Source organism: Rhipicephalus microplus, chromosome X (assembly GCF_043290135.1).
Source record: "Rhipicephalus microplus isolate Deutch F79 chromosome X, USDA_Rmic, whole genome shotgun sequence".
Classification (NCBI taxonomy): Eukaryota; Metazoa; Arthropoda; class Arachnida; order Ixodida; family Ixodidae; genus Rhipicephalus; species Rhipicephalus microplus.
In genome coordinates, this window is record NC_134710.1 from 493,839,393 (window position 1) to 493,865,948 (window position 26,556).

The 26,556-nt window shown below is 44.3% G+C and overlaps 1 protein-coding gene across 26 annotated transcripts in view; it reads left to right on the forward strand.

Moving 5' to 3' along the window:
* Nucleotides 1-26,556, forward strand: part of Rel (nuclear factor NF-kappa-B family member relish) — a 411,660-nt gene that overhangs the window by 177,718 nt on the left and 207,386 nt on the right. For 25 of the 26 annotated variants that reach the window (XM_075880947.1, XM_075880950.1, XM_075880933.1 and 22 more), the window contains exon 11: nucleotides 14,995-15,024. The exons of the other annotated variant lie outside the window; for it this stretch is intronic. In XM_075880947.1, the coding sequence (XP_075737062.1) occupies nucleotides 14,995-15,024 (30 nt within the window). The remainder of the gene's footprint in view (nucleotides 1-14,994; nucleotides 15,025-26,556) is intronic. 26 annotated transcript variants of the gene reach the window in all.

Below are 26,556 nucleotides of genomic sequence, written 5' to 3' on the forward strand. Positions count from 1 at the left end.
GGCTTTGACGCGTATCATGTCAGTCGATACGGCGTAGCCGTCCCTTCGTGTGTCGACGACGTAGTTGACGAGCTCGCTTTCGAGTTGCGGGTACTTGCACTTTTTCCCGCGAAACGCCTTTCGGCTCCTGTTAGTAGCGGCGAGGGCATCTTTCTGATTCATCCAGTAACGCACGCGCTTCTCATCGACGTCGTACTTTCGTCCAGCTTCCCGCTTCCCGTGCTCCTCGGCATAGTCAATCACTTGCAGCTTAAATGCTGCAGTGAATGATCTCAGATGCCGGCCCATCGTCCGTCACGTGCGCTGGCTTCTGCAGGGTTCACTACAACCAACAAAGTGACACCGACGACACCGATCTGAAGTCGCGCTGCCAACGTATCGACACGATGCTAGGAACGATGCCAACAAAGAGGCCGCACAAGGCAAATATGGCGGCGCGCTGTCAACAGCGTGGTCGGCGCGTCGGCGGAAGTAGAATAAAAGCGGAAAAGCGTGCAGCGCCATCTGGCTGTAAATGAACTAACTACACTTTTCTGGCGGGACATTTTGAACTTTTGTTTTTTTTTTTTTCGAAATATCCGCTTTCAAAGTTGGGGTGCGGCCCTTACACGAGGGCGGCCCTTACACGAGTATATACGGTATGCATTGCTTTACTCTCTCCCCTCCTAACCCTCACTCTCTTCTCCACCCCCTTGCTATTATACTATACTGTTCAAGGCTCTGCTCTGCTCGCATGCATTGATAGATGAGTGAATATAACTACTAGGACCGGATTATAGGCAAACGGCTATTTTGTTTCTTGTGTTCGTATTGTTACGGAAAAGAAGAGATGCCGTATCGACGAGGCTGTGGATTAGATGCATTTGAAAACAGTGGTAATGACGTGACCATTTTACCAGCGATCGAGTGGAGACAACCCTTCGTCTTTCTAGTCAGGTACACAGGTGCGTCACCTCCTAGAATATCAATATGCATGCATGTTGCATAATCTCTGGCAGCAGAAGCGCCGTCTTGGTGCATCTAAATGTCAATGTCACTAGGAGAGTGGTAGGGCTTCAAGCGCGCAACATGTACAATATCGGTAGCTTGTTGGGCACATGAAGACGACGGGGCAACAGGACCAATTTCATATGTCACAGGAGTAACCACACGAAGGACTCAGTATGGACCTGTGTAGCGAGTAAGCAGTTTTTCTGACAAGCCAACTTCACGGGTCGGAGACCAGAGCAGGACCAAAGAACCGGGCGGAAAATGTACGTCGCGGTGCATTGGTCATACAAACGCCGTTGCTTCTCTTGAGAGGTCAGAAGGCGAGTACGGTTGATTTCGCGTGTGTTAGCAGCCCGAGTGATAGCGTCCATGGCATATTCACTGGTCGGTACTGCAGGGAACAGTATGGCGGTGTCTAGAGGCAATGTTGGTTCTCTGCGAAACTGCAGAAAAAATGGAGAGTAACCGGCAGTGTCATGGCCTGAAGAACTATAGGTAAATGGGACGTACGGCAATGCAAGATCCCAGTCGGTGTGGTTGGTAGAAACATACTTAGCGAGCATGTCTGTAAGAGTTTGATTTAGACGCTCCGTGAGTCCATTGATTTGCAGATGGTATGACGTAGTCAGCTTGTGTATTATTTGACAGGACTGCAAGATGTCGGCTATGACAGTCGACAAAAAGGTGCTGCCATGGTTTGTAAGCAGCTGCCGTGGGGCTCCGTGTTGCAAAATCACGTCCCTGAGGAGGAAGTCGTGAGACAGGCAGTCTGCGTCCTGATATAGGCGTCTGATATATTGCGTCGACAAGGTTGCCCGACACCGTAACTTGCCGGCATCTGAAGTGGCACTTCGACAAGTTTGATTCAAGGCCTGCAGTGCGGAATATGTCGAGAATAGCTGACAAACGCCGAAGGTGATTCTCAAATGTTTGGAAATATACAATGACACCGTCAAGATAACAAAGACATGTTGACCACTTGAACCCTTGTAGCAAAAAGCCCATCATGCGCTCGAACCTGGCTGGGGCGTTGCATAGCCCAAACGGCATAACCTTGAACCTACATAGGTCATCTGGAGTTACAAACGCAGTCTTCACTTGATCTTTTTTATCGACAGCAATCTGCCAGTAGCCGGAACGTAGGTCTATTGAAGAAAAGTATGGGGCGCCATGGAGACAATCGAGGGTGTCATCGATGCGGGGTAAAGGGTAAACGTCCTTTTTCGTGATTCTATTCAGATGGCAGTAATCCACGCAACAGCGCCAAGTGCCATTTTTCTTTTTAACGATTGCAATGGGGGCGCCTAAGGGCTCGAAGAGGATTCAATAATTCCTTTGGCTAGCATCTTGATGACTTCTTGTTGAATTACTTTACGCTCCGTGGCAGACACCCGGTATGGTCGCCGATGAATGGTTTGAGAATCATCTGTGTTAATGCGGTGCTTGAAGAGTGAAGTCTGGCCAAGTGGACGGCTGTCTATGTCGAATATGTGGCGGTATGAAGCCAGAAGGCGGCAGAGCGCGGCTGAATTCTCAGGTTTGAGGTCTGGGGCGAACATGTAGCATAAGGTTGCATCGAGGCACGTGGCATCCTGCGAATTACGTGAGTGATCAGGACATACGTCTGCGGCAAAACAGGTGACGTGGTCGTCAATTAAGAATCGCAGTGTAATGACCAATATTCCTTGAGGTAGCACTTGTTTTATGAAACCAAAATTAAAACAGGTAAATATGTTCGCTTCGAGGCCATGGTTATGACAGAATGCAGGACAATAATGTCGCGCGCCAGGAGAATATCAGGAATCGGTGTCACGATATAATCACCGTCGAGCACGGGAGAGGATGTTGCCAATTAAACGAGTTTGAGAGCTTTAGGTGGTATCCGGAAGAAGTCAGTGGTGCACAGACTGTTCAGTGTTCAGAGTGAGAATCCGGGAGAAAAGAAAGTTCTAGGCAGAGAGTACCGATGGCACAATCGGTCAGGGAAGAATGCGTCGATAGGAAGTCCATGCCAAAGATTAGGTCATGAGGGCGATTTTCAAGCACCGTAAATAAAACGGGGACATGGCGGCCGACAATACTAACACGAGCGGTACACATTTCAGTGATGGCCACAGTTCCATCATCAGCGACACAGAGGGCTTTAGTCTCTGCAGGCGTAAAGACTTTTTTGAGCCGGTGACAGAGATGAGCACTCATTATAGACGCTTGAGCTCCGGTATCAACTAACGCCGTTAAAGAAATACCGTCCACATACACCTCAATCAAGTTCAAATTAGTGGCGAGCGTAAATGGATGATTTGGATCAATCGCAATTGATGCAGCACTACCTCCCGGAGCTGCATGATCTTGTTTTCCGTCCGAGAGGATCCATACTTAACCGGCGATGGATAGCGGCGTGCTTGGGGCGATGGGGAACGGTGGCGTTGAAGTGACGGCTAACGAGCGGTGGAGCAGCTATTAGGGACGTCAGAAGGTCACACGACTGGGAAAATACCGGTGGGAGTCCTCGTATGGGCAAGTAGAGTAAAATGGGCTCAGTTTGAGGGCGTTCAAGTGCTACGGCAGTAGCGGGAGATATGGCCAACTCGGTAGCAGCGGAAGCAGATTGGTCTGTAATCTGCAGTTCTCCATTCTGTCGGATTACGGGATCGCAAAATAACATGTAAGTCATGGCATGGTGTATTTATTGTCATTGGTCTGGAGGTGGGTTGGGAGGCAGAGCAGGTGACAGGAAGACCGAGCTTTGCAATTTTCTGCCTCATGACGGCTTGAATAATGGAGACCGCCAGAGGCATTTATGCGGCGTCATAGTCGAGCGGATGTGGAGGAAATGGAGCCGGACCTACGCCTCAAGCTCCCGTCGAACTATACGTGTCACGCTGAATGGTGCGGCATTGAGATTGGTGCAGGTTGATGTAACAGCCGTGTTTGGTAGCCACGTAAACTGAGGCAGAACACGGCGGCTTTTGGCCATTTCAAAGCGGCAGCATTCCTTAGTAATTATATCTTTGGTCGTGACGTTGGTGTACACGAGCAAGTTGAAGGCGTCGTCCGCTATGCCCTTGAGTATGTGGCCCACCTTATCACTCACTATCATTTGCTCGTCCACTTTCCGGCACAAGGCGAGTTCGTTCTGTATGTACGAGACATACGACTTAGTTGAGGACTGCACATGAGTGGCAAGTTCGCACTTCCATTTGGCGACCAGACGGGTCCCTAAAGATGTCGCGTAGTCGCTCCTTGAAGATATCCCAGCTGGTGAGCTCGGTCTCATGGGCGTCGAACCAAACACGTGGGGTGCCGTCCAAGTAAAATATTACGTTGGGAAGCATCATGGTAGGGTCCCATCGGTGTGTCTGGCTCACGCGCTCGTACATACGGAGCCAGTAGTCAATGTCAACCTCAGGCTGTGCGAAGAATGTACCGAGATCACGGGGGTGGGGCATCGTCAGGTATGTAGTGTCTGGAGCTACAGATAGAGACGCTGATGGGTTGTTGTCATTGGTAGCCATGGCCGGTGACTGAACGGTGCGGCCACTGCGAAGCTTCGTGGTGAAGACGGGGAACGTTCCACGTCCACCAAATATGTTATGGAAAAAAAGAAACGCCGTATCGACGACGCTGTGGATTAGATGTATTTGAAACAAGCGGTAATGGTGTGACCAGCAGCGATTGAGCGGAGACAACCCTTCGTCTTCTTCGTCAGGCTCACACACGTGTCGCCCTCTAGAATATCAATATGCATGCATGTAGCAATATCATGCCACTCTGATATATGAGCATGAATTAGAGGTTAAGAAGAATTTGTGTAGGGTTTTTATAGTGTCTATAAATGCCTATTCCTGATGTTTGTTCCTAAATTTGTAGAAGTTCCTATGAATGCCAATTTTGAAACTCGGGCCCTATAAAAACTTTAACTTCAAATTTTACTTTCGAGTACTCATGTTGCTAGTATTCATGTTACTGGGCAAAATTGAGCTTTCGAAACTCTTTGAACTGCAACCTGTACTCCGTCTCATAACTTCCTTTCAGCATTGCTCGTCATTTACTTTATAAACAGTGCTTTACTCGGTCACAAGAAAAATTTTACTTATACAGTACAAGTTTCTGCGTGTCCATATAAAAGCTTTGTACCACTAGAATTTTTAATTCGTTCATTAAGAGCTGTGAAGGCATGATGCGGAAAGGTCAGCTTGAAACCTTTTTCTCTCACCCGGTGTCGACTGCAAGCCGAATTCTTTATCTGCCCTCTTCAGTATCGGAACAACTCTGAGCCGGATGATAACACGGGGCTGACGCATCAGTATGCCATGCGCACGCAAGGTTACATTCGCGTGACATGCCGCTGCCAGGTCAAGCATGCAATGTGTCGTTTCGACGTGCTCAGTTCTGCACTTCCAGCATCTGTGGGATGGATCCCTCATATCGGCGCACGTTTGGAGAGGGTACCATGGTTCATATATCCTTATCACGATACACAGCATCGCCCCACTGAAACTGCTTTAAGGAACAATACACCAAAAACACGCCAAGTGTTGTGAATACTGACACTGGCACGATGCAAAAACGGCGAGAACACCAGTGTCAACAAAATGGAGGCAGCTTAGTTTCGCATCTCGCTGCATACAAAGTTACAGGCAAATATAATGCACATAAATTCTATGTATGCTTTAATATTTCTGTCTACCTTCGAAATTCTGCTCAGGCAACAGATTGCACAAATTAGACACGTCGCCTCGAATAATTCTCGCAGTGTCACATACTACTTTGACGTAAGCAGGACTGTTCATTGCATATGTCACCTACAACATGTTGGGGTGCATGCCCGTGAGATGAAGGTCAAGGGGCGTTCAGTCTGACATTTCACTTTTTTCTGAGGTGCGAAGCATTGCAAATTTTGGCAGATGAGAGCGTGAGTGCCCAGTGCGTGCATTCCTCTTGCCTGCTCAAAATTCTCAAACCTGGGGAAGGGTTCTTTAAGGCGTGCACACAGAAGAGAAATTGACTCTGTGGTTCAACCAAGTTAATACGAACCAAGAAGATCGTCTGGCAGATTAGCATTCTGTTTAATTGCTCCTGTGTCGCCCTTCTCAGCCATGCTGAAATGAAAAAGACCCAGGAGCTTGTTTATTGAACGGTAGGAATTTCACTCATCATGCTGGACTAGAAAAAGGAGAGACCGTATTCTGCAAAACCTGTGATAATCAAAATTACATGGCTATGTTAAACCATTAGTGCCCCTTTGTACCATCTTAAACTAAAACATTTCTGTTTGCTTTCTTGTCGTAGACGCACGTATTTTTTGGAAACGTGGAGTTTTGTGAAAGTTTATTGTGCCTATGTTTACCATTTTGGGGAACATTGTCTTGCCAGCCTATTTTTGGTGCCTAAAAGCGAATTTTTAAATCCAGCCTCTAGTTGAACTTGTGGCGCTTGCCTTTAGATGCAGGTGAGAATTCCACCTCACTAAGAGTTCGTTCTTTTTTTCTCGTTCTCCCTCTCTTTACTCGTATGACATCTCACATTGGACATATCCGTGCACATGTTCTGGGGACCAAGCAGATGACAAAAAAAAGTGCATGATAATCACAGTGTTTTGTTCGCTTTGTATGGACGAACAGTTTGCTTACACTTAGGGATGTATATGTGGTGCTAGACATTTTTTTTGCTAATCGATACTGTTTGATTCACCAGCAGCAGTGGTTCACCAGTAACTGTGTTTGCTTCACGTTAACTCAAGTAAAAATATTTGCACTACCCTGGTGATCATAGCCTCTATAAATGATGATGCAAGAGCAGCAAACTCGGCATGATAAGCATAAACATAAGCTCATAAATATGGTCTTCACACTTTTTTTTTCCATTGTTTCTGCACTCATGCTTTTGTGCGAGGAAGCTAAACTCTTCAGTTATCACATTTTCACTCATATAACTAATCTTGCATATGAACCGGACATCTGACTTTATGTTGAATTTCAATGACGGACTCAGAGCAAGATTTGTGCTTCTTTTGGAGCAGGTATGTACTAATGAGAGAGCCAGAGTGGATTCAGAGGGGCAGTGACTCGGAGCAGCAGGAAATGTTATCCCGCCGAAGTTGGCAGAGTGGACCAGAACTCAGTGTGACGCACTGCCTTTAACATGTTCCCCTGCTTGGTGGCGCCGCGGCTGTCACGTGTTTTGCGGCACCCAAGTTCAGGGGTGCAAGTGCTGCGCCAATCGCACCGTTCTGTGCCAATCTGATCGGCTGTGCCAAGCTGTGCCTAAACGGCCATTTGTGAGTACGACGCGAAATTTAGCCGAGTCTTATCGCTAATCAAGGAATACATGGATACGCAAAGGACATAGCTGCAACCATATCCCGTCTAGTGTGGTCACATCATATTTCGGTTCATGCATGGTGCTCTCACCATGCATAAACTTAACACCATGCATAATTCTTGCACTACGTAAACAAAATGGGTTGACTTTGTTAAAGGGATACTAAAGAGAAGTAATGAGTTGTTTTGGATTGATAAACTGCACTCTGAGAACTCTAATGTCATAAGTTTTACTGTCGAAAGTTCATTATTAGCATAGAAAATCAAGGTTGAACTTTTCATTTGGAAATTTCGCGCCGTGTTATCCGCGCGTGATGTAAGAAATTCCACAATTCATTTTCTGTATTTTTATGACACTGGCTCGATTAACTTTTCTCAGAGTTTGTATGCTAAGCCTACGGCACAAACAGATTACCATGTACTTCAATATTATCCATTAGAAACTATGTAGGACCCAGTAGACGCCTTCGAAATTTGATGACGTTATAGTGTTTGGTGCAGGAATCTCAAAGTGGCGTCTTCATCCATAAATTTTTTTTGTGTGTTTTTTGCTTTACAAGTGTCATGTTGCAGTAATAAGGGTGTTTTCAAGATTGTGAAATTGTACTTTATTAATACCCAAAAAAGCGTTTTTCTCATCAGTGTTCCATTAAGGTGGCATTTGTTGTGAAATTGTACTTTATTAATACCCAAAAAAGCGTTTTTCTCATCAGTGTTCCTTTAAGGTGGCATTTGTGTGCAGACCTTATTATGCAGGTTTGTCTTCTAACAGCGAAGCTGTTAGATAGAAGCGGTGTTGCGACAAACTCGCCGCACTGTCGAATCATAAAAACGGGGAAAAATTAAAATAAAATAAAAATATGCTTTCCTAGCGAAGCGATGATTGCAATAGCAACAAATTGTGATGTTGCAATGATAATGCTGCATGCGCATATTTCTATTTCTGCCTTGTGCAAACCGCGCCTAATAGACTGTGGGTCGGCCTTCTAGGTGATATCTTCTGTTGAGAGTGCATGTACACAACGTGTACATTAGTCTGTTCTGGAACTTACGTGGCCGTTAGCGATAACGCTGGAATGTTCGATAGCCTGTTGACGCGTTTCACTGCTTGGCAGATTATCGACGGCTGACACTCTATGTTTCCTATCAGTCTACAGTGGGTATTCTTCGTAGAGTGACGTTTTGTTTTTCGGGTTCAGTTTCCCCCAAATAGAAACTTCAGTCATGAAAACGGTCAATGCTGCCTTCGTGAATGTCACGACCCTGTTAAAATACGAAGTAAGGTCGCCTGCAGCGATCTTTTGGATCCGAAATCACGTAACTTTAGAAAATGCTAGTGTAAGAAAAAAAGTGTGGTCACTTCATGAAGAGATGCTCTTTTCGCACAATCTCTTCTCGTTGAGAGCACACCACGTATATATAAAAGCCATGCATTGATGCTGATGAGATAGCGCTCGCGCCATTCTATGGTGACCACACCCTTAGAGTCGAAGTTCACAGCTGCTGCTCGACCGACCCCACTTTTCTCCCGTCTTTTCATGCTTGTTCAAAATGAGCGTTTGCTCTTTGCTTGAGCATTCGACGGCAGGTCCACCAGGCGGTGGAATGCTCTTGCGTGCACCTTCCGAGCGACGAAGATCGGTCGCTTAGTTTAAACTTTAATTGGGCAGCAGAGCTCGTCGCCCCCACTCGCGCGATTTTACCACCGTATAGAACATACGATGCGCAGGAGATGTTATCTATTTGGAGTTTATGTGGAACATGGCGGCAATGGCGAAAACGCATCGTGTGTCCATATAATTCCTATCGCAGTAAACGTTCCGTGCCATTGCCCATCAATGGTATGGCAAGCGATCTAATTTTTCCCATGGTTCTCATGTCGGCTCTTTAACGACTGGAACATAAGTTCAAATTCATTTTTAATTTTATCGGGTTCAAAATGAATATAACTGTTCATGTCGGATGCCGTGCTGTCATCACATTTCTAACATTGCAACATTTTAACATTAACATTTTTTGTTTGTCTGAGGTCTAGTCCAAAGTGTCGCTTATATCTCTTTTTTGAGTTGCTGTGCTTTCAGCTTTGATGGTGCAAGGTAATATATATATATATATATAACCAGCCGTTGGTTGGTTATTTTTTCATCCACTTTTCTTTCTTCTTATTTACATTACATTGGTTCTAATAACTTCCCCTGTACATTCCTTGGCATTACTGTCTGTTAGATCTCATTAATATTGTGTTAAAACACGGAAAAACGAGCCCTTAGGTATACACTTCTTTCCCTTATTTTTATTAAACGAGGGTCTCGTACTGGCAGACTTGGTGTCATTAGGTTGTATACGAGGGACTATTAATCGGCTGCCCGCTCATAATAAGTTCACGTGCTACGTGATGCCAAACATGCGCATAAAACAGTGTTTTCACACTCGTCGCTTGGCTTATAGACGGCGCTGACTGTCACTTCTACTTCTAAAATTCACATATAAACCCAAAAAAGTGGATGGAGGGAAGGCCGCTGTGGTAGCTCAGTGGTTAGAGCATCGAACGCGTTATTCGAAGGTCGTAGGTTCGTTTCCTGCTCACGGCTGGTTATTTTTTCATCCCCTTTTCTTTCTTCTTATTTACATTCCATTGGTTCTAATAACTTCCCCTGTACATTCCTTGGCATTACTGTCTGTTAGATCTCATTAATATTGAGTTAAAACACGGAAAAACGAGCCCTTAGGTATACACTTCTTTCCCTTATATATATATATATATATATATATATATATATATATTATAAATCAGTTTGTGGTAAGTCTGGGCATTTTTTCAGCATTGAATGTTTAGTTTAAAAAACCAACGAAATTTTTGTGTTTACCAGAAAGCAAAAATTTTATTTATTGCACCAAAACACATCTTTTGGTGCTCAAGAGCTGCTCCAAAGCTGCTCCAAAACCACATTATTTTTGTTACCTGAGCTGCTGCTAAAGACTGAAGCCCGCTTTCACTCCTGCGAGTTGGAAAATTCCAGTTATACACGAACGGATGAGCGGATCGTGTCACAGACACTGAAGCTACTACGTACGGTGATAATTCAACAGAATGAGACAGTAGAATTAGCGGAATGGAATACCTACATGCAAGGTATTCTGGGCAGCTCAAGAACTTCTGCTTCCTGCTTGCTTTCATGCTTGCTGCAGTGGCACTGATTGTGTTCCAGTCGTGGATTTAAAGGTGTTGCTCTGCGCCAGTGTCCATTGACTGCTCTGACTCTGCCACTGGAATTCAACGTTAACTGTACAAAAAGGTGGAAAAAGTGTATACAAACCCCGTTATACATGTGCCTCACCCCTACATTTTAAGCAAGTAATATTGTTTCTTAATATGAGTTGCATGCAAGAAAACATAGTGTTTACTCATTTTATTTATTCTAATGTTCTCAAGACCCACTGGACATTACAAATAGTGTGGGTTACACCTAAATGAAAAAGTCACAGTTTTGCTGCTAGGGTGAAGCAGTCAATGTGTTAACAAGAAACCGGAATGTCACAGGAAAAACAACAAGCTACTCTATACTTGCAGCACGTCACTAAAGCACAAAGAAGGCCACTTGAAAAAAAAAAAAACGCACAGGTATGCACAGGACAAACGTGAGGTAACAACTGTTACAGTTGTTAGGACTTTTTGTTTGAGCAATGTGCTGCAAGAGTTGATGATGCAGAACTCTATGCGCTTAAAAATCTTTCTTTCAAAGTTTGGTCATGGAGTATGGGTTCTCCAAATGGAGAGATCGCCACATTCTTGTAGTCAACGAACACAGTGGATGCAGTTTGACCAAGCCAACACACATTTATTTAACTGCTTTTAGATAGATGATATCATCAGCCGAATTATTATACATCAATTAGGATCAACACGCTATAACATCTTTACGCAATATTCCACAATACCCAAGGACATAACAAACACAAAGGCGATGTCACCAACGCTTGACTCACCACGAGGGCCCACAGAGGATGAACCGCAGTGCCGTGCACTGGGGACCCACCGCAAAAGACAACTGCTCGCTCCAACCGCCACCCGCAAAAGAGAGCCGCTCATCTCTCCCGTGGCGCCACCCAGGCTTGCCGCCAGGCATCACCCCTGGTGCTACCATTCTAACCGTGATGAAGATGGTGGTAATAAAGGCTTGAGAGCACAACGCTACCTATCGCTCAATAGTTGTGAACACTAAATGTGGCCAATGCGTGGAACATGTGCACCAAGAGGCGCATACAACTTTGGGGGTGATAGCACCCCCACAGGAGTGATCCCTCTGCATCTCCTGCCACCTAATGGCACCTGACTCAAGGTGTGCCAGATGTTTTTTTTTTTTTCGTTCTGCATCACAAGTTGGTACATAAAGTTGGCCACATTTTCTTGTGTGCACCTCAAGGGCAGTTCTCAAATTTAAAGAAAATGTGGGAGCATTGCATGATAGAAATAACTCTGATGGGTGAGAGAAATAGTAGAGAGGGATGAAAAAGAAATGAAGACAAAGAGAAATAAAAATTAGAAAGAGAAGAAATATAAAAAAAAGTGAGGAGGATGTGACAGCGTAAAACATAGCCTAGCCTACTGTACAAAGTGTTGGAAAAAAGAAGTGAGGGGCAGGAGGATGGCAATGCCATTGGCTGTTCTGCTTCTTCAGCTTAGTGTGTATGTAGCTGCCTAAAGATAACAAGAAGTGCCTCACTGCCAAAAAAACACTTGAGCTCCAATAGTGAACGAGCATTGATTGTGTGGAACACACACAATGCCGCTGGTGCTCTGCTAGCAAAAACAAAATGTATGAGCATTGTGTGTAACACTCTGCTGCATACAAAGTGTTTCACACTATCTGACATGAAAATGTCAACTGTCTCAAGTAGACAGACAGCTTGATGAGATCCACGTGATGATATTGTGCCAAGTGAAAAGTGGGACATATTGGTTCCATCTTTTTTTTTCTTTCACAATGAAGCATTTCTCGGCTTTTAAATTTGCTTTCTTGAAAACAATAAATGATGAATAACACAAGAAAAATGCTTTGAACATGATGGCATTTGTTCTCTCATTGTGTCTGGCTGTTATGCTGCACTGAATTAAGCTGCACTTGGTAAGTAAGCTCAAGTTAAAAAGTATTGCACTGTCTGTGTTCCTTTATCTCTATTCCAGAGTACATTTTTTCATCTTTTTGCAAAGCATCTCTGCAGCATCCCATTACGTCAAAGACAAATGTGTCTCAGTATATACATCTTAGGCTTCCAGTATATGTACTTTGATATCTGGATTCTGGAATGATTTTCTGGGTGTATCTGCCAAGCCCTAATTATCATTGTACAAATCAGTATAACATTAAGTCTCATTCTTTTGTGCAGCTAAGTAATAACTTACTACTAGAAAAGTGTTCCAAAGATGAAGCATTGATAGAGTGCTCTTGTGACACCAACCAGGATGCAATGTGATCGGTCAAACACTGAGAGGCATTACGGTGCGCAAATAGCAAGTGTGATGCCTTCTGAGTTGTCAAAATTTTTTGGAACATTTGAAGAACGAATTTTCACCCTCATCATACTGCATGAAATTTCATGCGAGAATTTCCTCCGGTTCAATAAAAACAGTAAATGCATGCATTTTCAATATAGCTTTTCATTAGAAGCACAAGTGTGCATTCTGTATAGTGGCTCTTCAGCTGCCATCCTGAATTTTGGCCTGTGACCGAGCAATGACTCTTCCTCCAAATCTTACTCAATTTACTTTCACCGAAGGCGGGGAGCATGGATGCTTTCTCAAAATTTTTACAGCAATGTAGCATTCTCGTCTCCACATTAATAAGGTGTGGTGTAGTTAGTCTATGTAAGCAAGTCACATCAAAAACAATTGCATCATATAGATGAGATTTCTATGATCAAATTGTTTCCACAGTTACTGCAAGGTTAACTGATAAACCTGAAATGCAACAATGCCGAGCAGTGGATGCAGTGGTAAATGTACTCAAATCGTCATAGTGTAGTATGCTTATCAAGCTCCGCTGATGCTTCTGGCAGTGCCACGTTGCCAACATTGCTGCCAGTCATGGTAGCGGACTGAGCAGCAAATGTGACATTTGTGTATTGTGCTGGCTTGCCAAATCACAACTTCATCCTGCTTATTCATGTATTTTTTTTGTCTTTCACAACAAATGGCTGTTGTGAACAGTACCCTGGTTGCAAGAATGTTGCAGCAGTGAATTCTTAATAATAACTCTGAGTGTGTTTAATTGGAGGAATATCTGAATTCCCACACGCAGAAGTTCTGTACACAAAAACAGCGTATTGCCAGATGCTGTGCCAAAACAGAAGTAAGGCTTCAAATTCTGGCTGATGGAGTTGCCTCTTTTTGTTCTGCCATTTTTAATTAAGAAAAGTTGTAATTTTAGGTTCTCATATTGCTGTAACTGTAGCCCCCCAAAGCTTTAGCCATTATTCTCTTAAACAAAATACACATAAATTACCTTTATGCATTTGCAAAGAGCTTCTGCATTTTTCTACTTTGGTTCTGAGACACAGTGACTTTTATTTGAGTGGGCTTCTTGCTAAAACAAATTAACTGAAAGAGGGGTGCTATTGTGGAGTGATGACTGATCCATTGCTTTCCACTGTTGCTCATCGGTCAGAGTGACAAGGAAATGCTTTGAGTGCTTACTCATTGGTCAGACCAGCAGCCCGCTTGTCAGTTGATCCAATGAGCAAACGCGAAAAGCATGAAGGTGTTAGCATTAGAAAAAGCATCGCTCCACGGCAGTACCCTAGGAGCGTGCCATTTCATAGTGCCAGTATGTGGAACAGTTGTGCCATTAAAGAACATGATGTATCTCTCAGTTCAATGCTGTGTAGGCTATAGTATATTCACAGTGCTTATTCTGGTACAGCACTGTTAGTTTTACCACAGAATTTCTTTGCATTCTTTTCTACAATGTCTCAAAATTTATTTAATTTTTCTACAAGTGACTACAATGTTTACAATTAGGCAAAATATCTGTTTTTGCATGACAGTTAGAAGGTCTAATACAATTATTTACATCTTCTATCATTAAAGATATTTCAAGGTATGCTTCCTTTAGGTTTGCTTGTTTATTAACAATATTTTAGTTTGATGTTGTGGACCACTGCAATTTTGGTTCATTTAACATGCTGCTATTTTTATCGCAGACATCTGTAGAAAAATACTCAATAGATAGAAAGTTGAAACCTGTCTAATTGGAAATATTTGCCCAGCTTTGTTTCATTCGAAGTTAGATCATTAATCTTGCCTAATGAAGCTAATGAAATGGTGACTTCTTGCAGTATTGAGCAACATGTTGTCATAAAGTGTGTCGCCATATTTTTAAACTCTGTCAAAAGTTAGCTGGGGTGCCTGTATATGTGTCCCTCACATTGAAGGCTGCACCCAGCTGCTACCCCAGAGCATGTAGCTCTTCGCACTAGCTTAGGGTTTTAGCAGACTGTTTATATTCAAGAACATTGTTTTGCTAGTGCTTATAGTGAATACATGAGGCCGTCATCTAGTTGCATATGCTAAGGACACCAAACACTGCTCCACCCAATTTTTTTATAATGCCTTGAGGAGCTGTAGGTGGAAGTTGAAATTTCAGGTACAACAATGTATTTTTTTTTCTCTTTTTATTTACAGCGTCTTCACCACCACCCGGTGATGTGCTAGGTATGTAGTACTTTCACTCAGAATTACAAAGAGCTTAGATTATTCCAAAAGGGCATGCAAACATGGACACAAGAGGGGAAGATTAAAGACATCAGAAGTGCTTTCTTTTGTCTCTTTTGGAATGAATACTTTCACTGTTTGGATCAAATAATTGTAGTTGCAGCACTCACTCAATGGAGTGCTACAACCCACTGTATTTTTTTGTTATTCAATTTAAATAATATCTTCCAAAGTTAATGAGTGGCCTTCATTTTAGCAAATTAATTGATGAAAATGTTTCAGAATAAAGGCATAGTATCATTGTATACAAGTGGCCTGTGCTATGATCGTACAATCTCAAATTGTTTATGCAAATCAAAGTAGACGATTGGGCCAGTTGATGATACACGATCTAAGAGTACTACCCGTCCGTGTTTTCTACCACGTAGTACTCTTAGATCATGTTTATGCAATCTTAGCATGCATATAACCATAATACCATGCAGCTATAAATAAACCATCGTGCATCCTTCTCTTCAGTCATTATACATATATAGTACTATGATCTTCAAATATGGCTTACGAGAAGTGCTTCAAAAAGTATTGCACATCAGTAGATAGGCACAGTATGTGTAATTTTTTCTTTTACTTGTAGTTGTTAAATTAAACTGATGTGTGTAGTAATAAAATATTTGTATGATGTGCTTCTCTTAAATGCTTTTGTGTTTTAGCTGAACATTTTTACAATGCTCACTTTGTTCAACACTTAAAGGGGCACTGCAGCGCTTTTTGAACATGGTCAGAAAACGCTGCAGATCGGTAGTCAAGGTTCTTGTGAACACGAGACAAATATTGTCGCACAACACATGGCAGGTGATTTACAATTACATTTTACAGATGGCTCGATATCACTCTCTCCTCACGACAAACGGCGTTGTAGTAAAAATTGATAACATTAGTGCAGACATTCCCTGATTTGAGCGTTGCAGTGCTACAGTTACTGTGAACACCATGGTCTGCTGCCTTTTAAATGGCAGCACCAGCAAAAACACTAAAAGTGAGCTAAAGGAAAAGGAGGAGGTCAGGACACATGCTGTCCTTGCCCATTCCCCGCGTGTAGCTTCGAGCACACTCGACTGGGAGAGAAAAAGTGATTAAAGCATGTGATCAATCTCCATAGCTACACTCGTACTTGGGGGCGTATTTTAAGTATTTTTCTAGCAATTGATTGATGAGGCTCAGATTGTGAGGTTATTTGACCACTACTAAAACAGGGCCCCTATAAGTCCACACGTCTCAAGTGAGCAGCATGCAAGACTAGGGGCTATCATCTACGGAGTTTTCTAAACAAGTGGACAGTAACATTGCACAGCAAACATTTGTAGGAAGGTACTTGATACTGTATACTTACTGTCTTGTTGAGTTTCGAAGCCCTGTCACACAAGCACATAAGCAGTCTTTTGCTAAGTTTTAATGAAGATGCATAGCTTCACAGATACACGGCACCGACGATCACTTTTTAGTGTTTTCTTGTTAACACACTACCAAAAGGTTGTTTTTTACAGTTAGATAACAGTGATAAGACAGATGCTTGGGCTAGTTGGTGATCGGGAATCAACACATTTGCACAGTCTTGTCCTTGTCTCTTCTTCTATAGTTACCTCTTAACTACTCGTAGTCTTGCGCTGTGCAAATATGTTGATTCCCAATCACCAACTAGCTCAAGCATCTGTCTTATCAAGTTACATTTCTAGTACGCCGGGCTCTTTCTCCTGTTCGCCTGCTGATTCGTGGTACCTCGCCAACCTCATTGCCGTAGCTGAGTGCCAAGCGCGCACTTTTGCTTATTGTTTACGCCTCAAGTTGCTACCGCCTGCAGTCAAGCTGCTGTTCGGGGGCCTCACCCCTTTGACAGGACATGGCATTCGAATTTGCAAAATTCTTCGCTCGGACGGCGATTGCGCCAGCTTTGGGACGTGATGTTCTTTCAAGTGAGCAGTACCGACAGCCCTCGAAGCGTCAAGAAAAAGTGGCTGGAGTTTTGCGTCTCTACTGGCAGAACGATCGAGTTCATCTGGCAACATATGCTGGCACACCTTTGGGCCATCACTCCCAGGAAGAAACCCTCACCGAGCAACCAAATCCACACTGTGTGTGAGGTTTCCATTCCGGACTGTGTACAGGGTGTGTCAAGCTTGGGTCCCAAGTTCGCCACACAACCTCAGCTGGCACCTCCGGAAATGCTGACTCTTGTAAGGCAAGTAGCTAAACGGGCTCCCCAGGCCGAATCAGATAGATGTGTAGCTGAAGGCATTCAAGTTCTGTCGCAGTCTCCACCAGACCGTCATAACCTGCCTTTTCACCTCGTCACATTTTTCTAAGAGAATTGATTAGCCTTGTTGACCTCGGATAAGGATGGGGGTTTTGCTGTGTTGCCGAATGAAGTGCTCCGCTCAAAAGCCAGCAATGCTATAAGTTCCATGTTTCAATGCCGAAGTGACTTAATACTGACAAAAGTAAAAACTGAAGCCAAGAAGTTATGCAATGCACTGAAAATAAGTAAGCTTGCTAGATCTATTGACAAAAGCAAGAAGCTTAGCTTAGATTTATTCTTTACAGTCAAGACTCACAAAGTAGACTGGCTGCTTCGAGTCATTGTTTCAGAAAATGGACGTGGCGGAAGGAAATGGCCATGTTTTTACAAGATAAGCTAAACTTGCTGGCCATCGATGACCCTTTCCTGGTTAGAGATTCTAATGACATCATTTCATTTCTTTCACGTAACAACAATAACTTAAGTGCCTGCTTCGTTGACATCAAGGATCTTTAGGACTCTTTACCACATGACATGCTACTACATTGCGTTGAGGACTGCATTGACAACTTCGGTTTAGTTGCGTTCCAAAATGCTGCGGGCATAACAGTCAATGGCTTTCTTGAGTTCGTTGGCTTTTACTTAAAGACAGCGTTTGTATTGTGGGACGAAGGCACTTTTATTAAAAAAAGAGGAGTGTGCATCGGTTCATGCATACAACCTGTTTTAAGTGACATTTTTCTCGCTCACCATGACCGACTCTTCGCCAGCCGCCTCGACAGAGCGGCTGTCATAAAGGTGTTTTGTTTTGTTGACGATTTTCTTGTGCTTTTATACTGCAATGATCAGGGCTTCAAAGCTGCTATTTCAAACATATTACATCTTTTCGATGAGTGCATGGCACCTCTTATTCTGACGCATGAGCTTCCGCAGGGTGCTTCGTTAAGGTTTTTAGATTTGTGATTACACATCTCAAGTGATCACCTTTGCTGGAGATATGAGCCCAGAGGAAGCAAACCTCTTCTACCGTACTCGTCAGCTCATTCAAAGCTCGTAAAGAGAGGTATTGCTAATTATTGTTTAAGAAATGCCCTCCAAAAGTCTTGTGGCCACTCGTTAATCAGTAGCTTCGTTGAACAGGCTTCCCGTCTGATCAGCGCTGGTTTCCTTAATTATGTGCTGGTGTCGGTGGCGGAAAAGTTGCTTAGGACAATCAAACAGGGACGAGAAGCACCTGTGAACTGCGTGGCTAGCAGCTCCAAGCGCGTGGCTGTGATTCCCTATCTACATAGGATTTCTCACAATTCGAAAAAGATAGGTGATAAGGTAGATGTGAAGGTGGTTTTCTTTGCCCCAGAAAAGCTTTCAGCACTCTGCAAATGGGTGAATGCGCAGTCCGCACGAAGGAGCTGCTGCACAGCAAACATAGAAGGCCATTCGTAGCATGTGTGATAGCCTTGGTTTATTTGCTCCCGTTGTCATGTGGCAGGATATATGTTGGGCAAACGGGCCGGTGCCTGAATGAACGTGTAAAGAAGCATCATAACAATGTATACTCAGCTGTGCAAAGTCATTTGGGGATCTATTGTAGGGACTGTGGTTGCAGACCGGAATTCGAAAAGTGCACTAGCCAAACACCGTCACCAGCTAACACGAGAGATTATGGAGGCCAATGAAATGCAAATGCTGGGTGATCGATGTATCAGCATGTCTTCACTTTCTCTGACTAAAAAAGAAATCGAGTTTCTGGCTTTGACACAATAGATCGTGAATTTGTGCTGAGCTTTGGCGTTGTAACCATATAATGAGATGATGATTGTCTTGCTGTGATGGAATAGGTTGCGCGATTGCGTCGTGATGTTCTGTCACGAGTATATATTTCCAGCATTTTCACTAATAAAATTTCAGTTGAAGTTAGCGCTTCTTTAGTCCTTGTTTCTTTTTCTGTAGTTATGTCGTAACTACTCGTAGTCTTGCGCTGTGCAAATATGTGGATAACAATGCCAACAGTAGCATGGATATTAGCAACACCAGAAGCAGTAAGCTGACATGAAGCACTGGTGCTCGTGAGGATAGTAGCCCAGGACACATATACACAAATGAACTTCAGCGGCTGGCACTTGACTACAATTGACGTTAACCCGACGTGACGGCTGTGTCATAGGAGTGCGTATGTTATGTTTACAAAATGACATAGCCAGTACAGTAACCAATTGCCATTTTATGAGCATTAGGGTCTATTTGAAAAGTAGTTCAGAAACCTGGCATTGCTCTGTTGTAGAATACTTGATTGCCAAACAGAATTCTGGGATTGATTCCTGCCAGGAACCTGGCATTTATTTTTTGCATTCAATGCTTCAATGCTGCCAATGTCAGCTTTTTCTTAACGCTCACATATTAAAATTACCCATGTCTGTTTTTGCCATTCCTGGGTAGATATAAACTGTCAATCACCTGTGGCACATTCTCGCAGGTGGGTATGTGCTACAAGTATGCAGGTATGTGCCACACGTCTTTCGGTGAGGGTTTGACGATGTACATGACGACATTGTGACATTACTTATGTCATGACTTGTGAGTCATATTCGTGAAACCATTTTACTTTCCCATACTAATTATGGTTTACTTCGAAATAAGGGGGCGATCACGAGAGCAGCCAAACGCAGACAGACACCTAAAGTGCCTGCAGTGGGGAAAGAAATGCTTCTCATTTAATAAGAAAAGGGGAGGGTGAGGAGTGCTACCTTTGTCATGGGCGCATATCACAGATCTCTTGACAAAAGGAAGTGTGCTTGCTCGGAATTTTACGATAATGTGCGACAGCCTTGGAGGGGAACAGCGCTTTGTGATATGGGGCGAGACACTAGAAGTTGTAAAGAACTATGTCTGCTTGGGACAGGTAGTAGCCGCGGAGCTGTACCATGACAGTGAAATAACTATAAGAATAAGAATGGGGTAGAGCACATTCGGCAAGCATTCTTAAATTATGGATGGTAATCTGCCACTAAACCTCAATATGAAGGTATATAACAGCTGCATTTTACTGGTACTTACCTATAAAGCAGAAACCTGAAGGCTTACATTCAGGGTCCAGCTCAAATCGAGGATGTCACAGCAAACAATGGAATGGAAAATGGTAGGTGTAACCTTAAAAGACAGAGACCGGAAGATTGATTGATTGATATGTAGGGTTTAACGTCCCAAAACCACCATTTGATTATGAGAGACGCCGTAGTGGAGGACTCCGGAAATTTTGACCACCTGGGGTTCTTTAACGTGCACTCAAATCTGAGTACACGGGCCTACAACATTTCCGCCTCCATCGGAAATGCAGCCGCCGCAGCCGGGATACGAACTCGCGACCTGCGGGTCAGCAGCCGAGTACCTTAGCCACTAGACCGAGACCGGAAGAGAGAAGAGTAGATTAGGAAACAATAGATGTCAAGAATATTATAGTTGAAATGAAGAAAAAGAAATAGACATGGACTGGGCTCGTAGCAAGCAGGCAAGACAAATGCTGTCACTAAGGGTAACTGGCTAGATTCCAGAGAAAAATATGTTTCAGAATAGTGAGTTTTTGAGGTAGATTGCTTGACATGTTGCATATGAGAGTGTAGAATTAGATGGGAAAAAGAACACACTGTCATGACTACACGGGGCACCCTCAGTTGCAACAATAGGGATGAGTAACTGAGAGGATCAAGGTTGCTCCGGTCAGAACCAGATTGTTTTTCATTTGACAAGTTGTGTCGCTGCAATGAAATAAGGGAAGTTGATGGCCCGTTGGAAGAGCAAGGGCTTGTCTGGTAAACCAGTGCCCATGCGCAAGTCCACTGGTGTGAGTGTGGGAAGGCCTACACTAACTCAGCCGAGAACCATCAAGTTAGTCGGGGCTCGTCTGGCATCCAGGTCTCATATGCCAACTCCGACGGTCCATGGCAAGCTAAGGAGAGTAGGAACAAGGACTACCGTATACACTGCCAATGTTTGGGGGAGTCTCGGCTCTTTCGTGGCTGCTTTTATGAGCCCACTGGAGGAAAAAGTGGCGCTAGAGAGCTCTACAATGTTGGAGAAGTACGGTGAGGGAGAGTGGCTAATTCTATTATATCTGCGTCTGTTGCACCCTAAAGCAGGCTTTCCCTTCTTTATTTTTGTCTTAAAAACATAGGTGGCACTGCTGCACTACAGCAAGACAGAAGGGAGCTCACTTGAAACTGAGCTTATTTAAGAAACTTCACCCCAAGAAAGCTTATGTGCAAGCACATTCAAAACAGACTGTCACAGAAATATTGCCAAATCGCTGGGAAATCTGGTAACAGTAGATAGCTCGAAGGGAACGGCATTTAATCAGGTTGAAACATTCAGCTGCTGTAAAAGAAATTTGTTTTCTTCATCATCAAATGCACTTAAGGTGCACACGTCAGCTTCAATCTTCATCTGTTCCACCTCTAGAGTTTCTCGTTCACACCCACCCTTTGCTCCATTTATGACCTCAGCATGTCTGCCTCCTCAGAAACTGCTGTACAACCACACTTCCTGCTATGTGCAGGAAGCTGCGCCCCATGATCCTAAACTTTCAGTGTAGTTGAGTTCTCTCTTAGTCTGTCATTAAGATATCGGCCCGTTTGACTCATGTAAGCTTTACCACATCTGAGTCAGATCTTATAAATCACTTTTGTTGCACATAGGGATGATACGGCGGGTTGGGTAGCTTGCTTGAAAGGTCCGCGAAACTGCGGAATCGTGCACGAATTCGGGCTTTGTGAATGAAGTACGTCGCGAGAGCGATTTGGAGGAATCGGATAGCGAAATGGCTTCTTATGTTCTTAATGCCAAGAAGTCATTTGTTTTTTGTGCTATGGTTAATAAACTCACTTGTAAGTGAGCATTCATTCTGTCATGCTTTCATTCTTCCCAACTAATTCTGCACTCCCCTATGCAACAAGTTCGAGAGGGAGTACCAGTAATATTAGCATATCAGATGAAAAGTTCACGGGCATAAGATGGTAGGAGCAAGCACAGAACTAGGGAGACAGTTGAAACATGGTTGGGTCCTTGCCCTGCAGTTTGCATAGTCAGGCTGATAATGAAGAACGCGTACCTATGCAGAAAGCATTGCCAGACCATTCCTACATGTTTGTAGCTGTTCAAAGGCCATGTGCATTACCATGGGAGTGCAAATACTGTGCAAGTTGATTGGTTCATTGGGAGAGCGCAACATTGTGTGATTTCTCAATATGCTTGAAGACATTCTTTTTGGTAAACATAGGTCAGCTCTGTGGTTCGATACCAACTGTTCCAGCTTATACACAGGGCTAAGTTTCTAGATCTTGTTGCCATCAGTTCTTCTGCTTAGGCTTTGAGGGAAAGGTCACATTTATAAGAATTTATACCATCTATCCGAATTCTTACAACCACCTAGAGAAACTATTCGCTTGTATAGGTTTACAATAACTGGAACAAATAGCACAATTTTTGAACTTCCACAGAACATTATTCATGAATAACATATGTGAATTATGAAGAGTATTTTTTTTTTCATCTCAGAAAATTGTACTGCTAGGTAGTCTAGGATATTCAAGTAAATGTTTAGTCATATACAGTATTCTTATGAAGAATATAACAGTCGAGCCCACATATAACGGCCCCACTTAAAACGAACAATATCCGCGTGACCGTGAAAATATACATTGGTTCAATGGCACAAAATCGCACTTACTGTGAACGTCTCCGAGCGCCGCTGATCGGTTACAGCGAACAGAGTCAGCGGTCTGTCGACTTTCCTGGAAACCGATTTCGACCACCGATCAGGCATCGGCGAGGTGCCCATGCATTCTTATTGTTAAACACCGACCCTGCCTCCGCGACCCTCTAATTGCCGCTCTCCCCACCCCATGGAGGAAGGGAAGTTGTTTCCTTCCTCCATGCCTCGACTGCTTTTTGTTACGCACCCCTCTGTCTTTTGTCCCCCCGCTACTCTTAGCACCCCGCATCACCAGAGGCCCGTGTTTTCACGCTACCACCGATCTTTCGAAGACCAGGCCATCTACCCTGTTTTTGATCGCTGGTACTGTAGTTGGCGTTGCCGGCCTGGAGTGACCAGGCCATTTGCCAACATCGTCGGTCATCAACTGTATCCCATACTCTGTGTCTAGTGCACGCGCGTATGCCACCCCACCGACTCTGATAATTTGCGATTCGTTTCGTGTTTAGGATTTCTTCTCTCTCACTTCGCACTCGGCTCAGCATGCCATCCACGTGCGTGGGGAAGCGGGAGAACGGCCGTTAATTTGGGCGGAACGAATCGTGAAATATCGAAGTTCGTGAGGCCACGCAAACCCGCCAGCGCAACAAAACGATTTTTTGACCACGGCCGCCAATTCTTCGAACACCGCCACACGCACCGATCCAGGCGGTCATGCTTTGACTTCTCCGCGCGCAAGAACTCTTTCTAAGTTTTTCTACGTGCGAGTTTCTCGGACCTTTCAAGCAAGCTACCCAACCTGCCTCCTTCCCGAGTGTTTTGGTTTTCAAGGTCGCCCTCCCGCCGCATCCTCCCCTCTCTGTATCGCAACTCGTTGCTTTCTCTCGCAAGTCTGCTTTCCTCTCATGACACAACCCCTTCGCCCATCTCCACTGCTCCGCGACGCCCACCACGCTGGCTCGAACATTTCGTTTTCTGACTGGAAACAGGTGCAGAGCTGTTCCACGCGTTCTGGCATGTGTGTCGCGTGTGCGCGTCTTGCTCGCTCTTGGTGTGCATGTGTGGTCATGATGGCCGATGTAAGGACTAGCGGCTTTTTCTTGCCACTCAACAAAACTTCGAAAGTGTGACCGCTTGGCTTGAGCGTAATCTGCGCGTAAGGTGCCACGTTCTGGAGCGCTTGCTTATAGCTGTTGACCACCTGGCAGCCAACTTGCCGCTTCGGGCGTTCCGGTATTCAGTTGTGAAAATGGTGAATATTTCGTGGACGGCGGTGATGACTGCATGTGCGCGAAACTGCTTTTGCGAGGCCGACTTCGACGACGTCGGGCCCGATGCCGAGCCTGAAGCTTTCGAACTGTGGCAGCGCTCGAACTGTGGCAACTGTGGCAACTCTGACCTGGGAGAGCGGGTGGGACATCTGTTGCGATGACTTAATTAAGGCCGATGATGATGCCAACACCGGGAACCGTGCACGGATTGGGGCTTTGTGAATGAAGTACGTGGCGAGGGCGATTTGGAGGAATCGGATTGCGAGAACGACGAAACTTTGGAGCCAGTGCCTCATGCAGCTTATGCCACGGGCCTCGGCGAACGATCACCCCGCCATTTTAAATGAACTTGAGACCACCCTTATCGTTTCTTTTCTTCGAAACACGTGCATCGCGTCTTTTTGGGGCAAAAAAAGTTTGTGTTTTCACTCGCAACTTTTTTTAAAAGCTGTGTTTCATTTACTACGAACTTTGGGATACAGCGAACGGATGCCGAGTCACGCTCAGGTTCATTATAAGTGGGCTCGACTGTACTGAAAATTTTTTCACTGGCTAAAGAGATTCAATGGAAGTTACAGCCTAAACTTCTAACTTCAGCCTGTCATGGCAATTATGCGTCGTTGGACGGGGGCATAATTAACATCATGGGTCATTTTAACTGATGAAGCTGAATTCACACTGAGCACATACAGATTTTCACTGCTAGGACACATTTAGTGCACATGACCTAGTGAAGTGGTGAGAGAAATCACATCAAACATGGCATGTAGTACGACGTCATTTACATGCCACACTCATGGGTCACTTGTCTCAAGTTCCTTAGCTTGATATGCACCAATATTGGTATTCCGTGATCTGACTGTATGACGAATATTGATGAATATAAGTGATTGGTGGTAATATGAAAACTACGTCAGGCATGTCATGTAGCACAACGTGATTTACATGCCACACTCATGGGGCATTTTCTTCGTGTTCGCTAGGTTGATATGCACTAAAATTGGTATTGTGTGATCTGACTGTATGACGAATATTGGCGAATATAAGTGATTGGTGATAATATGAAAATAACAGCAGGAATGTCATGTAGCACAATATGATTTACATGCCACACTTATGAGGTACTTGCATCGTGTTCCTTAGCTTAATACGCACCAAAAATGGTATTGCATTATCTGGCTTTATGATGAATATTGACGAATATAAGTGATTGGTCGTAATATGAAAATCACCTCTGGCATGTCATGTAGAACAACGTTATTTACATACCACACTCATAGGGCACTTGTGTTGTGTTGAAGAAGAATGGCGATTTGGGCTCCTTAGCTTGATGGAAGAGCACGGCGGCAACTCAACGATGCGGTCGGCTAATCCTCTTCTGTGCTCCATGCAGATGTTTGTCGCTTTCCTGCTACCTGTAGGACACGACGCACCAATATGCGTGGGACATGGCATTTTTATGTCGCCTTCCAGCGCGATCAACCAGCACACGTCACTGAGGATTCTGAACCTTTACCAGTTAGCCTTTATCTGGGAGCAGCCTGCATCGGCAACAACCACGCATGGGCCTGACACCGGACAATTTTCCCTGGTGGCGAAATGCGCCGGTTCGCCCATAAATGCTGGCGTCAATCGATTGTGGGCTGAAGGGCACGGCGGCAACTCAACGATGCGGTCGGCTAATCCTCTTCTGTACTTCATGCAGATGTTCGTTGCTTTCCTGCTACCTGTGAGACACGACGCACCAATATGCGCGAGACATGGCATTTTTATGCCGCCTTCCAGCGCGATCAATCAGCACACGTCACCACCAATTGTGAACCTTTATCAGTTGGCCTTCATCTGGGAGCAGCCCATATCGGCGACAACTACGCATGGGCATGACACTAGACAATTTTCCCTGGTGGCGAAATGCGCAGGTTCGCCCATAAATGCTGGCGTCAATCGATTGTGATGCTGGCGTCAATCAATCGAACTCAACGATGAGGTCGGCTAATCCTCTTCTGTACTTCATGCAGGTGAGCAGGCGCTATGGAAAATGCTTTCGTTCTAATGACCCATTTTTTATCATGCTGCCGTGCCCGTGGCTCATTTGCTTGTTTGTAATTAATCTTGTAGACTGTGCTGAAAACTTATTGCTATTGTCAGGAGACGTAGAAACAAACCCCAGCCCTGATGTTACCCAGTTCGCGAAGCAGCTACAATGCATTGCTGACGATTTAAAGGAGATAAAAGATGAGCGCCTTACTGATATTGAGTCGAAG